This window comes from Corvus cornix, chromosome Z, assembly GCF_000738735.6.
Source record: "Corvus cornix cornix isolate S_Up_H32 chromosome Z, ASM73873v5, whole genome shotgun sequence".
In the NCBI taxonomy this organism is placed as follows: Eukaryota; Metazoa; Chordata; class Aves; order Passeriformes; family Corvidae; genus Corvus; species Corvus cornix.
This window is the reverse complement of record NC_046357.1, coordinates 32,260,238-32,276,355: the sequence shown is the minus strand read 5'-3', so window position 1 is coordinate 32,276,355 and position 16,118 is coordinate 32,260,238. Positions and strand designations below refer to the sequence as shown.

Sequence of the window (16,118 nt, the reverse complement as noted above, 5' to 3'; positions counted from 1 at the left end):
AAAACTGTGTCACGGGTTCTCAGGCAATTTTTTTTAATAGAAACTCAGGGATCTATTTTCTGGTCTTCTTCTCTGAAAAAGTGTAAGAAAATATTTATGCATTTAGGCTGGGGTTTACTAAGTGCTGCATCATTGCAGCAATGCATTTAGTCACTAAGTAATGTGTTAATTTTTGTTTTATAATTCTTTGTGATATCTTGAGTGATACTTTATAATGCTTTTCGGTATTCTAAAATAGCTATCATAAAAAGACAAAGAGGATGGTAGGTGTTTATTAGAACAAATAGTCAGCTGGTTGTCTGTACATACTATATGTAATATATCACACATACTGACTTAAATCACTAGTCCAAAGAAGGCACTAAAAAATATAGCGTATAGTTTTCTTTTTAAACTATACCTGTAAGGTGACATTCAGCCATGCTCAGAGTATTTGTCTCTTTTCAGGGTCAATTCCTTATGCTGTACAGGAATATTTTGAAGTAGTGATGTCAAATAAATTGTGGTTGTGACCAAAAAAAATGGAGTTCAAATAAAACCAGAGAAGGGAATAGTTTAATAAAAATATTTATTGAAAAAAAAGTTCATCATCATTTGGCTGTACTAAGTAAATAAAACACTGAGTGTGATTACAGTAATTAGGATGCAAACAGCTAGTACCATGAGCAGGACGATTCGGCAATATTTGGAATGCTTTTTTTCTCTCTCCTTCTTTTTTAACAAGGTATCATACCCAGGAGTATAAATATCCCCCATCCAGAACTTTAGATCATTAGGATTTTCCTAGAAAAAAAATCAGAAAATTAAATTCTCTCTTTTACACACAAAGTCATTAGAACATACCCAGAAGTATTTTGGCTATCATCAGATACTGATTAATGAATTTAAGACATCATAACACATATGCAAGACACTTCTACTTGAATGTAGGTTGTGCTACTTTCCAGATGCTGTAAATGTTCCACTGGGGAAAATTAAAACCACACTTTTCATCCAGGAACCAAAAGTAGGACACCAGCCATTGAAATGTGTTTAAAAACCCAGAACAAACCATGTTGTCTTCTCAAGAAGAGATGTCATTGTATAAACACATCTCTGACTCTCTTTTCAAAAAATGAAAGAGCAGAAAAAAAAGCCTACAACACTAATCCTAGAAGTGGTTTGTGCCAGCCCACAGGGAGGCAGGATCCTGGATAGTGTGGATGAGGCTGAGAAAAATATATGAAATTTTATAACAGAATTTGCTATGAACACTTATTAAAGTGACTATATAGTATTTAAGTGCCATATTTATAGCTCCTCCCTATGTAAACAGGGAAGCTGAGTTGTACAGTGTTGTGCTTTAAGAGTTTTTCTAGTCAGAGGTCATGTACTGTAAAATTTAAATTCCTGGAGTCTGACCAGATATGTAGACTTCCTTTCCTGATCAGACTCATGCTAGTGTCATGCCTGTACCAGAAAATACCTCTATATTTACTTCTGTAATCCCACCTAAACATCCAAGCGAGCTGCGCAGTGGTTTGTGCATGCACAACACAGCTCACAGCAATTCACTTGCTCAAACGTAGCACAGCAGCAAATTACCTTTATGTGGCTGGCCAAGTTAGAGTGCAGTGACTGTCTGTCATAGTCCTGCACGGTCCAGGAAGGAGTCTTTTTCTTCTCCTGCCAGTCATCCTCCACATGGATATCACTAAACAGTGGGTTGCTTTTGATTGCGGATTTCAGGGTGATGGGTGTAATGTGTTTCCCCAGGGATTTGTCTATTATTTCTTGACTGACCCTGTTCAAGTCTAAGCCTGGCAGCTCAGTGACAGTTCTCTTTTCTCTCTGTAAGACACAAGTTAGATCAGAACCTGGCTTTCATTTGCATTACCTACGATGCAGGCCCACTTCCAGAATTACCACTTGTAATGCAACAGAATCATTTTAAAACTACACATGCAACCATTTTTCTCCTTCTGGCAAACTTCTACAGTGCAGTGAGGGAGCCTGACTGCTCACTCTGGACAGATTTCTTCCTTCTGGGGAAAGGAGGTGGGTACAATCTGAACATTAAGTTCTTTTGCAAATGTGAACTGACATTATATTGCCTGCTGGAAGAAAGCCTCTGCTTTCACGAAACAGGGCTATGAAGAATTGCAGTAGAACATTATAGTTCTGGTGAAAACCATGGATGTATGATGAAGCAGCAAAGGTGTAAGGACAAAGCAGAATGATCACAGGGGAAATGGTGTGTAAATGACAGCCTCAGCTGGAAATGTATCTTTGATAGCAGGGGTGACTCGCAGTTCCGCTCATCCTGTTGAATGCTAGACCCATGTCAGGACATCAAAGAGGCTCTTCATTTCACTGAGGGCACTGTCAGTATTCACAGGTAATTAAATATCTGAGCAGTCTCCCATTAACAAAAGCTTTTAAATAAGACCTTTTAGAACATGTGGGTGTCAAGGGAGGAAGATGAAGAACAACCCTGGTGGGATCACATTTTTTGAGACACCACAATCTGCCTCTTAAAACAGCACTAATGGCCTCTTTCAGAGTCTGCAAAATAGTAGTTACCATATTTTTCAATTTGTAATTCACCTGTAAAATGCAATCAGACTCTCTAGTTCAAGCTGTTCAATATTTATCACAACCTTCTGCCCCCGATACTTTCAATTAACCTGCCCCTGATCTGTGGTTCCATGGTGCCCTTGTCTTATACTAACACCTCCCCCACCTCTCAGGACTCCCAGAACCAACCCAGAGCACATCCATCCTTCCTCATTAGTGCTTTTGTCCTTAGGAACTTTATGCTGAGTCAAGGGGAGCCTTGGCCTGACCCAGTGGTCCAGCGATCCCCACCTCTCTCCTGCTCTCAAAATTACAAAGCTGTGGGCAGCACCTGCTGCAAGACGCACGTAAGGTTAAGTGCACAAAATAAACAGCTGATGAAGAGGCTGGGTCCTGAGAAACTTACTTCCATGTAAGGATGAATTTTCCTAATTTGTCAGATTTTACTGAGATCTCCAGCTGTTAAGGTACCACGGGCTGGGTGGACTTCAGCCACAAAAGGGCTAGGGGCATGTTCTGCTTCTCCTTCTGCCTTTCTAGTGAGAGCTCAGGGAATCTGACCTCTTGCACACTGGCTTTGGGAAATGCTTGGACACCTCATCAAGTCAGTGAAGGTCCCTAAGATGATAGCAAACTGTTGGCTTCTTCTGCTTGAATAATTTTCTGTTCACTTTGTGGGCTGGTGAATCCACTTTCAGCGGGAGTCAGCTGCTGTGTGTCATCACCCACTTCATGACTGCAGTGTCTGTGTGCATGCATAGACACATATACATTGGTCTGGGGCAGCCAGGTGTAGAAGGAAGTGTGAGAACTGAATTCCTTCAGAAAGCGAAGGTGGAGAAGAGAAAACAACAGGCTTTGTCTAAGAAACTCTACGAGGAAGCATCATACTGGCATTCCTATCACTAAACCCTGCAGAAGTGACTAAGCATGTTTCCCATCAATAATTGCCATTAGTAGACGGGTGGATCCTCAGTGACCTCCCATCCTTCTGTTAGTTCATCATTTCCACATGTAGTTCCTTAGCCTTCACACATCCCCTGATAATATTACTTTTTGCATTGCAGTTACAGCTGGCACTGAAGCCCTCTGGGCTGTACTGGCCAGATTTCAGCTGAGCTGGTGTTTTTAACCGCCTTTTCTTTCTGACTGCATTTTATTTTATTTACTTTATTTCTTATTTAAGATTTGTCATTGACCTTAATGATTCTTCCCTCAGGCTTGCTAAATAGTTGAACTTAGAGAACATTTTGTTGAAGAACGCGAACTGTCTCACCAGGGGATGATTGGTCTCCCTAGGCTAAAATGTTGTGAAAAGAATGTGACTTGACAGTAATTTCTAAAGCTGTTTTAAATAAAATTCTCCAAAACTTGGAATAGATGGCATGATGCAAAAATTTTTTCATAAAAAGAGTGCTTTTATGAAGCGCTCTTTTATGAAAAGAGTGGCAAAACTTTTCCCCCTACTCTCTGAAGTACCTTTCTTTTCAAGGGCATAAGGAGAATGTGGTAGCTTGGAGCAGATGTAGAGAGGGAATACATTGGGATGGGAAACTGGGTTTTACCATGAGAACTGGACTGGAATCTGGGATAGGATATAGTTTGCAGAAATTTTAGAGAACAGACATTGAAGTGACAAATGAATTGGGAGAATGTATTTGAGTACAGCAGAGGCTTGATTGTAAAACTTCTGCGGTAGATATGTCCTACAGACTAGTTAAGGAAAAGAAGGACAGAAACCAGAATCACATACAAAACCCTAAAGTTTTAGGTCTAAGAAATAACACAAAGACATATGAAGAATATCGTATTAAACATAGGCATTTCTAGAAGCAGAGAAACATAAGATTAGACAATAAAAATATGATTGCTAGTATTAACTCTTGCAAAAACTACTCTTTTTTTCTTTTAAGATTCAAAACACATCCCAACCTTTGTCACAGACTCTGATACATGAAGCAAATGTTGAAAGAAATACTTTAGGTATCCATATCTATTACAGAATTCATACAATATACAATGAATCTAAGAAGACAGTGTGATTGAGGGTGGAACAGAAAAAAATCAGAGGCAATTTGTGTTATTATTCACTGAATGGAAGGAGGGAAGAGTGAATACTCAAAGAAGCAGCAGTTTTGAAAAACACTGAAAAACTGTAGATTAAATACATTTGTGAAATACTTATTTAGCAAGATAAAAAACTCAAACTCTGCAAACATATAACTATGTTTGATCTACATATAGCTCATGAGCAAGAAAAGATGCTATGGAAAAACTGTCAGGAAGGCAAGGATTAACCAAAAACACATAAGGAGATATGAAAGACAGTAGGGCAGACAGCTCATATCAGCAATTCCTGAGAAGCCTGAGCAGGTCCAGATGAGACCACGAAGATGATCAGAGGGTTGGAGCACCTCTCCTATGAAGACAGGTTGAGTGAGCTGGGGTTGTTCAGCATAGAGAAGAGAAGGCTACAAGGGAGACCATGTAGCAGCCTTCTAGTACATACAGGTGTCTGACAAGAAAGCTGAAGAGAATTTTTACAATGATAGGACAAGGGAAATGGCTTTAAGCTGAAAGAGGGCAGGTTTAGATCAGCTGTTCGGATGAAATTCTTCCCTGTGAGGATGGTGAGACACTGGAGCAGGTTGCCCAGAGAAGTTGTGGATGTCCCATCCCTGACAGTGTTCAAAGCCAGGCTGACTGGGGCTTTGAAGACACCTGCTCTAGTAGATGTCTCTGCCTATGGCAGAGGAGTTGGAACCAGATGACACTTAAGATTCCTTCCAAACCAAACCTTTCTATAATTCTATGATCCTAGGAATGAAGGTTTTTTTAAGGAAGAAAAAGAAGGGGAACTGGACTCCCTGTCAGGTACCCCAAAAACTGAAAAGCCACCTGACATGGATAGGAGAGAGATCAGTAGATGGTTATAAAAACTTCAGCCAAAGTGACAGGGATATTTACAGAAAAGTAAATATTCAGATGGACTATTTTAATTGCTCATCGAGGTTATTTCTTGTAATGAACTGTTTAGTTAAAAAAGGTGTTTTGTCTGTCATTGGTAATGGAGTTCTGCAGGGCTGTGAGTGCATTATATAAAAACTTTTGTTCAGTCTCAGACTAAAGCTCCTGCCAACCTTGCAGCTGGCTCTTATTGTGGCCAGTTGCAGATGTCTAGGGAAGAATAAGGGAGAGAGAGTGGAAATACGTAATGCACATATGAGCCAGGGGACAAAGAAGTGACTCTAACCTGGCACCTAACTTACAGATTTTAAAAAACCCTCTTGTCCTGGTATACTGAGAAACAAGCAAAGACAGGACACAGGCGTTAACTCATATGTAAGGCCAAAAAAACACCATGCCAAGAAGTAGCATGCTGCTAAGATTAAATGCTCTCTGCTGTCTTCCAAAAATAGGGGAAAAATGGAAATATAAACAAGAAAGAGAAGTCTGAGAATTGCAGAAAATTACCAGGTTGACTACAGGGGAGACTTGCATGAGAAACAGATATAGAGGATTAATCATCTGGTGTGTGCTGGGTATTAAAACATACTGTGGGGCAGAGGGTCCAGCAGGACTGGAAATTCTCAGGGTGAGCAGAATGCGGTCAGCAGCGATCCATTTGCAGGAGAATGTCTGTGCTTTTTATGCTGCTTTTCACAAGGAAAGGCCAAAATTCCTGGACTGCTTTATGGTTTGTTTTAGTCAAAGTAGACGATGAAAGTACATGCTAAGCTGGGAAGCTGTTTAGTTTGCCTGATACCAAAGAGGAAAATGAGGAGAAAGAGCAGCAGCTTTTTGTCATTACATGAAGCTGCTTTTTATAATGGAAACAAATTTTAAAACTTATAGGTGGAGAAAACACATAAGCACTTCAGTGCATTTGAAATAAAGTGATTTCATAATAAAGGTTTGGAAGAGTCCACAAACACACCATGGAGCAGTCACTTCACATAGGGAGCCCTGAGTAGCATTAGTTTCTTAACAGAATATTGACTTCTAAAAAGGGAATTTAGGCCACTCTCAAGGTTTAATGACTTTAGGAATCTTTAGATCACGCACATATGTTCTGAAATTAATTCTCTCTCTCCCCCAATCCCCCTTTTTCCATTTCTAAACTAACTAACCCTTAACCCCATTATCTCTCTCATCTTAAAGTGAAATATATTATTCCTGCACCATTAGTTCTCCACTGTGCCATCGTGTTTCTTCTAATGTCTGGAACTCATCAGTACTTTTTCCTTTATTTGATTGTCAGCAAAAGGGGAAAAAGAACGCGAGCTCCTAAGGGAGAGAGAATGGCACAATGAATTTTATCTGGACAGTCTGAAATCACTAATGGCTACACTTACAAGTATAGATTGTGTCCTAGGTTTAACACTTATAAAATATACCACATGGCAAATGCCATATTTGGAGACATGGTGAGTACAGACATTTCCTTTGAAACAGCCATCCCGGGGCTGGGACACAGAGTTCCAGGAAAACCTTCTTACTGGTGGTGAAGAGCACAGGTCAAAAAGCACAGGGCTCCCCCCACATTTTTAATCCTGCCGCAGCTCTGCAGCCCTGGCTCGGTGACAGTGCGTCCTGATTGACAACAATAGGGAGAAGGATCCCTGCTGTGGAGAAGGCTCTGTGTGTGGCTGCCTCCCTCCTGCACAAAAGAGGGGCTTGGGGGAGGAGGGGGGAGCACAGGGGAGGGGCAGCGAGGCCAGCATTGCACCATACCCTATTGTTCGGGATCCTTCAGGCTCCGTCCCTTGGTTAGGGCTGTTTGCATGGGAGACTACGGGCGACCGTGTGCTCCCCGCCCCAGCTCTCCTTGGGGAGTCGCCAGCAAAAATTATACAACACGAACAGAGTGGCTGGAGGCAGGGGAGTAGGCAGAGGGAAGGGTGTCTGGGATAGGGGAGAAGCTAGGGAAAGTAAGGGGGGAGCATGGAAGCGAGTGTCGCGGGGGGAGGACTTTTGCAGTTGGAGGAGGACTGGAATGGACTCCGGGAGGGAGCAAAGGGGTTTAGAGAGCTGATGGGGAGAAATGTCTGAAAGGGGAGAAGTGCAACAGGAAGTAGCCGTGGGAGACTTTCGGCATCATTCTCCTCCCTTCCCCCAGGTTCAAGATTTCTTGGCTCTTGCTCTTCACTCCCCTGGGGAATCGGACCCCCACCCTAAGGATCCTGAGAATGTAGACTCTTCTCCATCACCCCCTCACCCCCAATCACTTATGTATGTCTCCATCCCTTGACAAGAACCAGACCTTGGAGCTTTTTCTCATGCTAGGGGTGGGGAAAGGCGAGGGGCTCCCCGGGCAGCGGGGAAGGAGCACTGTGGAGCAGCGAGGCCGAGAGGGGTGTGAGCTGATGCAGCTGTACTGCTGCTGATCCAGACATGAACTTCTCCTCCGCCAGCTCCAGGGCCTCTGCTAGGCAGTGCACGTTTACATTTTTACCAAGAAACTGCTGCTACCTCTATGTAATAACCTGGATTGACGCAGTCAGCATGTTTCACGCTTGTCTTTCAGTACAACAGGAATGCCAAAGTTGAATGAGGAAAAAAAAAGGCAAAATAAAGAGGAAGTTATGGTGAGCTATGTAGATATATACGCTTGTAGCAAGAATCTCTAATGTCTCTCTAATGTGCCTTTTTATCAAGTTTAAGGGATATGACTTGACTTTCAGTTTTAAATCTGGGACTTTTTGTACTTCTTCAGAGAGCATATTCCATGCACACCTTTAGCACAATTAATTGGTATTTGACTTCAGTACTCTTTCTGGAAAATGCTAGGAAAGTGTTACAAAGAGCAGTAGAAAGACTAATACACTGAAATAAAGTCAGTGGACCCCCTGAAGAGAGTAACTCTTCTCATGGAGCCTGATCCTCGCTGATGTCAATGGGAAAATTTACAGGAATATTAATGATTCAGATTAAGAGGCACAGGAAGCTGAAACTACAGCTGATGTGTTGCTGTCATGTAATTTTTCTCCTGATCCTTAAAACAAGGTAGAAAAATTAGGAAAATGTCAGCCTCTTTTAGACCTTACCTGTAAATAGATCCTGTTGTGCCACCGTTGCACTCCAGGTAAAGCTGCTTCTGGGAATTTTGCCCAGCTGGCTGGTAGAAAGGCAGAGTTTTTCTCTAAAGATTTTACCTCCAGTTGCAGGAATTTATCAGGATGGTTGTTGTTTGGCAAAACAGAGAGGTCCATGTTTCTGTGCTGTAGAGTAATACTGAACACAGCCCCCGCTTCTGCTTCCTGGCTGTGCATGCTCTTTCTATTATTAATGACATGAAGAAGGATACGACAGTTTCCTGAAACTGTATCTGACCCCTGTTTGGTATCAGGCTCACTTATTTCATCTACCAATGATAAAAGATTGTTTGGAAGTGGCAGAGCAGACAGGACAAGTGTAAGTGCCTAGCTTAAGTTTTCAGGTTCAAGGTCTAGTTTGATAGATACATATGTGATCATTAAAACTAACTGAGAACCAGTGAGTAGATGCATAAGACACTTAAATGCATACCAGCACTTCCTCAAATTATCTGCCAAAAATGTCAAGCCTACAATACTTCAAAGTAAGATTTTTTTCCCCCAGAAAATTAGAAGCAGCTTCCAGTCCAAAGCTTCTTTTCTGCAGCAGTACCAAGAGGCTCCATTGTGCTATGTGGGTTGGTACAATTTACCATGACATCTATGACATGCACTTTTTTAGGGTCAGGGATTTCTTTCACAGTCAATTCTTCTTGACCTTGGGAAATATTAGATTGTTTCAAGTAATTGATAACAGAAGTTTTCAGGGAATTGATTCTGCTCCCATTCAAGTGAGTAGAAAAACCCACTGTTACTGACCTGAATGGTATAGTCTCAGTCCCACCACTTCTATTATTTTATTTTGAGACTTGATATTTTCATAATCGTTTTATGATTCTTAAGTCCTTTTGACTTTCAGCTAATGAAATTACCCTTCTCATTATGGCCTCTATGCATAACTAGCAAAAATAGCCTCCTCATTTTTATTTTAACCTTTTCTTAAATATTGTTGTTTTTCTAGGATATGTTTCATTTTGATGACACTGTCACAGAGGAAAAGCTTTTGAAAGTTCACTGCTTGACATCTGGGAAAACCTATTTTGAATCAAATTTTGCTGAGAATTAAGACATCACAAAACTTTTAGCCCTGTCCTTAGACCACAGAATCAAACCAATTTATTTATGACACAGAAAATAGCTGAAATATAAAAATGAACTAAAAATAGTAAAACACTTTTAAAATCCTAAAGTAGTAAATGAATACTTGGATATACATGTAAGTTAAGCTCCTTATTTACTTAGAAAGCTCATAATTTTTCCTTGCTTTTTTGGAGATTATTTTCCAGTGTATCTGTTTAAAATTATTAATCTGGCACCTTTCAAGCAGATGGTCAAATAAGTATCTGCGAGCAACCACAAAAGAGACAGTAGTGACTGTGTTTCTGAGTGGGTGTGGGGAACCTGCTGCTACATTTACAACTATGTCTCCCCTGTCTAATGAAGCCCTGAAACACTAATGCACCTTTCCAGTGCACCATAGGGATTACCATGAAGATGCTGTCTTAGACTTACCATGACACAGCGTTCTCACTTTTTCACTGTGCAGAACTACGACAGTAATTATTTTGTTCTAAAATATGTGGGTATATACAGCCATGACTTCTTAAACATAGACTTTCCAGCATCTCTCAAAACACAGGGGTTTCTGTGCTACTGTAGCATAAGATGTGGTGTGCGCCTGTGTGAATTTACATACCAACACTGCTTCATTAGACATAAGAACATAAAAGACATCTCACTATGTCAGACCTCTCCCAGTCCCAGGATCTATCACTCTGTTTAAAAAGGGCAAGAACAGATGCTGTTTAGGGAGACAGTGTATATCTGGCTACTTTCTGCTGTTCATTCTTCTAGTCCCTCAAAAGACACACTTTTTTTTTTTTTGGCTGAAGTATCTATTTCCCAGGCTTTTTTATTATTTATTTATAAATTTGTTGTCTATAAAGCCATCTAACTGCTTTTCAACTTTTCTGATAGTATCTCCTTCAGAAGCAAGCTTCAGAACCTCATGACCATCTGCCTAAATTGCTTACTTTTATGTCTTTTAAATTAATTTCCATATAGACATATCATGGTGCGCTCTTTGCAGTACTGCACAGTTTTAAGAAGAGATACCCATGCAGTTTATCCATCACCTTCAGGATTTTTTAACCTATAATTATCTCAGTCTCTTTCTTTTCTATCTGAATTACCAACTTTTTTAATCACATCTCATAAACCATCTAGTCTATCTCCTTGCTCATTTATTTTCCATTTTCAATGTGTTACACTGTAATTCCACTAAATTGTTCATAAGAATACAACAACCATAAATGAAAGCAATGTTCATGTTGTGGTTACACCAGTTCCAAAAATGGGAAAAATTATGTCTTCTCTTCTGACAACATCCCTCAGTTTCTGGTGCTTTTTTCCCTGCTATTCTCATAGCAGTTAGTAACTCTCATAGAGCTAGTAACTTCAGACCACAGAAATAAATGATACCATGATTTTTCTTCACTTCTATGACTGCCAGTTGCAAGTTCAGTATCTCATAGGAATGGTTCAGGCTATTTTTCATAGCTATAATACTTGACATTTAACTACATCATAGTTTTTCAGCTAATGTCTTGTCTAACCAGTCAGTTTTATGTTTCTTGCCAATTGAGGCAGGAGTTAACCAGTAGAGCTTAATGTCACCTGCAGAGATGGAGAACTCAGTTTTTACTCTTCCTCATGCCATGGATGAAAATGCCAAAAAACCTAATCCCTTAGGGAACCATACCACTGACTTCTCCCCATCCTGAAAGATGACCATTTTGCTTCCAGTCCTTTAATCCTTTCAAGCCATAAAGATTGCTTCTGTTGTTCTGTGTGAACACAGTTTGTTGAATATCCTGTAATACTGAACTTCGTCAGAGATTTCTGTGTCCAGCAGATCCTCTTTGTTCTGTTCACAACTGAAGCCATGCTGACTCTCACCCAAGAGCCCATGCTTATCCAGGTGCCCAGGGATCTTACTTTTTTTTTTGTTGGCTACTATGGCACTAGGAAAGGAACTCAAGACTCCCTAATCTGTAGGTCAAGGGGCTGCCTTTTCTACAGGCAGGAATTATACTGCAGTCTCCCAGTCCTCTGGCAGAGTGACTGTTTACGATGACAGCTTAGGCACCATGGCAGGTGGGTCTGATACCAATTTCCCTGTTGTGTTCTTCCAGTATTCTCAGGTGACTGCCACCCTAGATACTACTAGCATATAACATACTTATTTGGTCTTACTTTACTGTGTATTTCTTTCAGCTTGATCCAACTTCTCTGACATCTCTGCTGTAAGGAACCCTGCGACCTTTCATCTGGAAAGGCCAACACAAGTAATTCACTGAACTTCTCTTTCATAGCTTTATCACTCCTGACTGTCCCTTTCCCCCCTGTGTTATCAGATGGTCCCACCATCTCCCCATTTGGCTTCCTGGTTTGGATGTTTTTCAAGTTCCTTTTCTATTAGTTTGCACACTTTTTTTACAGAGCTCTTTAAATGAGTGTATCGAATTTTCTTTTTACAATGGATCTCTTAGGTTTTAGGGCCTCCACTGGTCTTATGATGAAGGCAAGATTTCTATTTTTAGTATATTGTTAGAATATACAAATGGCTGATGTCATATCTTCTGTCACTGAAGAAGATAATGAAAACTGAATGGAAAAAACCCAGGCAACCCAAAATGAAACCCACTTCCTCCAGAACAAAGCAGCAATTTCCCTTCAGAATAAATGACAATGCAATTAAAATTCAGGTGTTTCTTTAAGAAAGTTATGACAGGTGGTAGCTATTGTAACTTTTGGTCACTACTCTAGCTGGCCAGCACATATGTGGGAGGAGGAAGTAAGCCTGCTGTGAACCAGCCTAGCACAAACCCTGTGTACCACTTAAATCCCACTTAATCCAACAAAATAGAGTCTAAGTGGTTTTTAATTAGCAGAGAGGCCTCCTCTAGTCCTTAGCTAAGAGTGAATTTCACCTTTACACACCAGCTGAACTTGACTGATTTAAGACTCATTTGTTGAACTGTTACATATCCATCAGGCTGGAAGGAAAACATATTAAAGCAGAGGGATGGGTGTTGAAAAAGAAAGAACAAATTAAAAAAACCTAGTAAACTCTGGACTGTCTATGCCTGCATAAGGCTATGGATTCCCTGAACACAGCTGGAAAGGGCTGCCTGCTGCCACGAGGTCTATGGAAAAGCTCTGCAGGGCTGGCATATGCCTGCCCTCCCCACAGCATGCTGTGGCTCAAGACATAGCCCGGGCACATTTTCAGAACGTCCTTGTAATTTTCTGATCAAAGGGGAATTTTGGTCTCTACTGCTCCTCTGAATGATGACAGAATATACTAAAGCAGTAAAATGAACTTGTTTTAAAATGCATGCAGAGAAGGAAGAGGTATATTTGCTATTTAGACACAAAACTGCTTCAAAATCATTCACACATTTAACTAATAGTTTTGTACAACAGATGCTAAAGGAATCAGAACCAGAGTTATCAGCACTATAACATCCTGATTTCACTCATTAGATTTTAAAAAAATGTCATTTCAGACCACAACTTTCCATCCCTGACTCCCAATCAAAAGTACTTTCCTTTCATGATGTTCTTATAGAGGTGATGGGACGATGATTTCAGCAGAAGTCACTCATCTGTTTTTGACAGATACAGGCAGATTTAAAACTCACTTTTTAAATTTTGTGATTAAGATGACATTCTTGTTAGTGAAATATTCAAAATCAGCAGAGAATAAATATTTAGAACTGGGAGGATGATATCACCGGCTGATAAAAAATTTTTCTCTGATCCCTAGTCTGGAGGCATCTTTTCTTTTGCTTGATTTTCAATTGTGATTCAAGTGAGTGCAGGAGTATTACCAATATCTGGTGCTAAGTAAGAAGAAAATTTAAAATAATAATTGTTTCTTTTGCCTGCCAACTACAATAATTCTATTAAGACTTTCAAATGCATGGCTGTGACATTAAGGAGTTATGCCCAAGAGCAACTGAATATTCTGTGTATTTTAATTATACAAAATATAACATTCCATTATGTCGATGTTATTTTTCTTTCTTTTTTTATTTTTCAGAACCAGAAGATATTTTATTTAAAATCATACACTGGCACCTCATTAAAGTTGCAGTTTTTGAATGCAGAGCAGTAAGATGCCAAGCCAAAGATTTTGATAGTACAGCTATTTGAAACACAGATGTTCATTTCAATGGGAGTTAAGACTGCATCTAAGTATTCTCTCTGGACAGAATCACAGTCCTGACTGGGGGCCTCAGTTTATTAAACTGTGTGGATATCTACATCACATCTATACAGTAGACTCTTTGCAGAGAATGAAAAGGAACAATCACTTAAAGATGCATTCCCTTTTTGCTCTGAGTAGAAAATATTATGCCTTCCTGACTTATTTCTCCCGCTGTCTTGCCTTTAGGTTTTGCTCTCCTACATATTTTCAGAGCATACTTAAAGGCTTGTGTCACAAAATGTGGGCAGAAGACCTACAGCTGACCACTTGCCAGGTTCAGTGGCTATAGCACTCACCTGAAATAAATAACTGCCTCTCCATGAAATGTTACTCTGTTATTCTCAATGTTCCATATATATAAAGGCTCACAGAGTGACATGTCTGTCTGTAGCTGCAGAGTGGTGCCTAAGTCAAGAGGCAGAGAAGGTACTCGTACTGTAGCTGTACCTGCTGTGATGCAGGGCTCAATTGATTAATCTATCAGACACAGATACCCAAAAAAAAGAAAAATTCAAATAACAAAAGAAGCTTTACTTTTTATTGAAAATGTAAAAATCATGTGAATCATGTACAATATTTTCTCATAAGGAAAATCTTAGCTGTTTCATAATGTTTCACAAAACTGTAAAACATTTAATTTTTATAAAGACTTTTTCATTAGACAAAGATAAAACTAAAGTAGTATTACAAAGCTATTTTCTAAATCATCAACAGAAAACTGAGAATGTTTAACAGATTAATTCATACAAGTGGCAGGAGAAAGGACTCTTCCATTTGTAAATCTGCAAAAGGACACACAAAGGTATAGAGGGGCATGGGTTTTTTGTTTCAAAACTTTTAAAATTAAGTGACATGTTAAAACACTACAGACGTGGATTCATAGGATGGTACAAGTTCTAGGACTGCATTTCTCTACACTACCTCAAACAGTGCAACAGTGATTCAGTGTAAATCTCTACAGTGTTTCATTGATTTAATACTTGTGTTCAAGTATGTGTCCATGAGAATGATCAAAATCTCTACTTAGCTATTTTAATTTTCTTGTTTATAATATGTTATAAGTTACAGTAGAATATCCCCTTCAGTATGTTTCTAAATCAAATGAACTAATTTCACAATACATTCTGTAATAACCTGTTTAATAATGTTAGCTTGTTCACTTCGACATCTGTTGCAAAAAATACAAGATCATTCTGACTCCAAATGCCAAAAATATAATAAAATTTAAAAGGTCTTTATTTCCATATACAACAAAACTATTCAGCTAAATTAAAATAAATTTAAGATAACACGACTTTTTTGCAACAGATGACCTTACTGAAAATAAACATTCAAAATACTAGTTACTATTTTTTAAAAATTCTGATAAATGTAACCAAAAGTGTTCATATAAAAATTAATTATGAAAATGTCAGAAGATAAAACATGTTGGCTGTGTTACCAAAACCATTAAGGATGTCTGGCAGGCAAAAATAAATTAATTTGATTAAATTATATGTCATCTGATAATATTTGGTCTGAAAAAGCGTGTGTGGGTGTGTGTGTGTTTATAAATAACAAGATTGCAAAGAGCTGAGAGCCAGCCAGCCTGACAGAGGTCAACTCTTTTTTTGCATTTTTTGCGCATAAAAGTCCCTGCACGTCTCGCAGCATCGCTGATACCACCTCATATCTTGACAGAGGTTCTTCTCTCTTATCACTCTGCAGTACACAGGCCACTGGTCTCCCAGGCACTTGAATGTTAAAGCAGCTGTGAAACAACAACAGCAAAATCAAATAAACATTACTGTTGCCTTTACTAGTGAAGAATCAGGTAGCAAAAGAGACAAGGGCACAAGAAGTGTATCTGGGGAACAGAAAGAGTAATAGATGTAGATATTTAACAAAAGAAAGAATCCCCCTCGTCCTCCTGTTGTCAATATATTCAACATCAAAAATTTTTAAGGCCAGCTTTATTTGCAAATTGGATTAAGTTGCATTGAACTTAATTAATGTCATGCAGCTGTCTTCTCATGAGAGAATGGAGCTCATCTTTCTGCCTTGTTTCACTTATGATGCCTCTTACAAAGTTTATCATAGAAGGACCATGGTACTAAAGCTGGAACTTTGCACATTTAGTTATACAAGCTGTAGCACACACATGGAATTAAAATGGGAACCCAGTGAAAAGCAGGGCACAAGAACAAGATATC

General features: G+C 39.4%; 2 protein-coding genes across 2 annotated transcripts in view; both read right to left on the bottom strand.

Annotated features, from left to right (window-relative positions):
* Nucleotides 1–595: 595 nt before the first annotated feature.
* On the bottom strand, nucleotides 596–8,784 carry MINAR2 (membrane integral NOTCH2 associated receptor 2). Its single transcript, XM_019286143.2, has 3 exons — nucleotides 8,604–8,784; nucleotides 1,585–1,830; nucleotides 596–783 (listed from the first exon to the last, which is right to left on the bottom strand). The coding sequence occupies exons 1-3, from the start codon at nucleotides 8,766–8,768 to the stop codon at nucleotides 604–606; spliced, it is 591 nt and encodes a 196-aa protein (XP_019141688.1). The 5' UTR covers nucleotides 8,769–8,784; the 3' UTR covers nucleotides 596–603.
* Nucleotides 8,785–14,436: 5,652 nt separating this feature from the next.
* Nucleotides 14,437–16,118, bottom strand: part of ADAMTS19 (ADAM metallopeptidase with thrombospondin type 1 motif 19) — a 137,967-nt gene continuing 136,285 nt past the window's right edge. Inside the window, 1 exon segment of the mRNA XM_039567410.1 lies at nucleotides 14,437–15,676. Within this exon segment, the coding sequence (XP_039423344.1) occupies nucleotides 15,525–15,676 (152 nt within the window). The 3' untranslated portion in view covers nucleotides 14,437–15,524.

Excerpts from the sequence above, each read along its gene's own strand:
- MINAR2 (XM_019286143.2), bottom strand. The coding sequence starts at position 8,768 with ATGGACCTCTCTGTTTTGCCAAACAACAACCATCCTGATAAATTCCTG. Across the intron at positions 1,831-8,603 it reads ACAACAGGATCTATTTACAG|AGAGAAAAGAGAACTGTCAC; the intron begins GTAAGGTCTAAA and ends TGTGTCTTACAG. Across the intron at positions 784-1,584 it reads ACTTGGCCAGCCACATAAAG|GAAAATCCTAATGATCTAAA; the intron begins GTAATTTGCTGC and ends TTTTTTTTCTAG.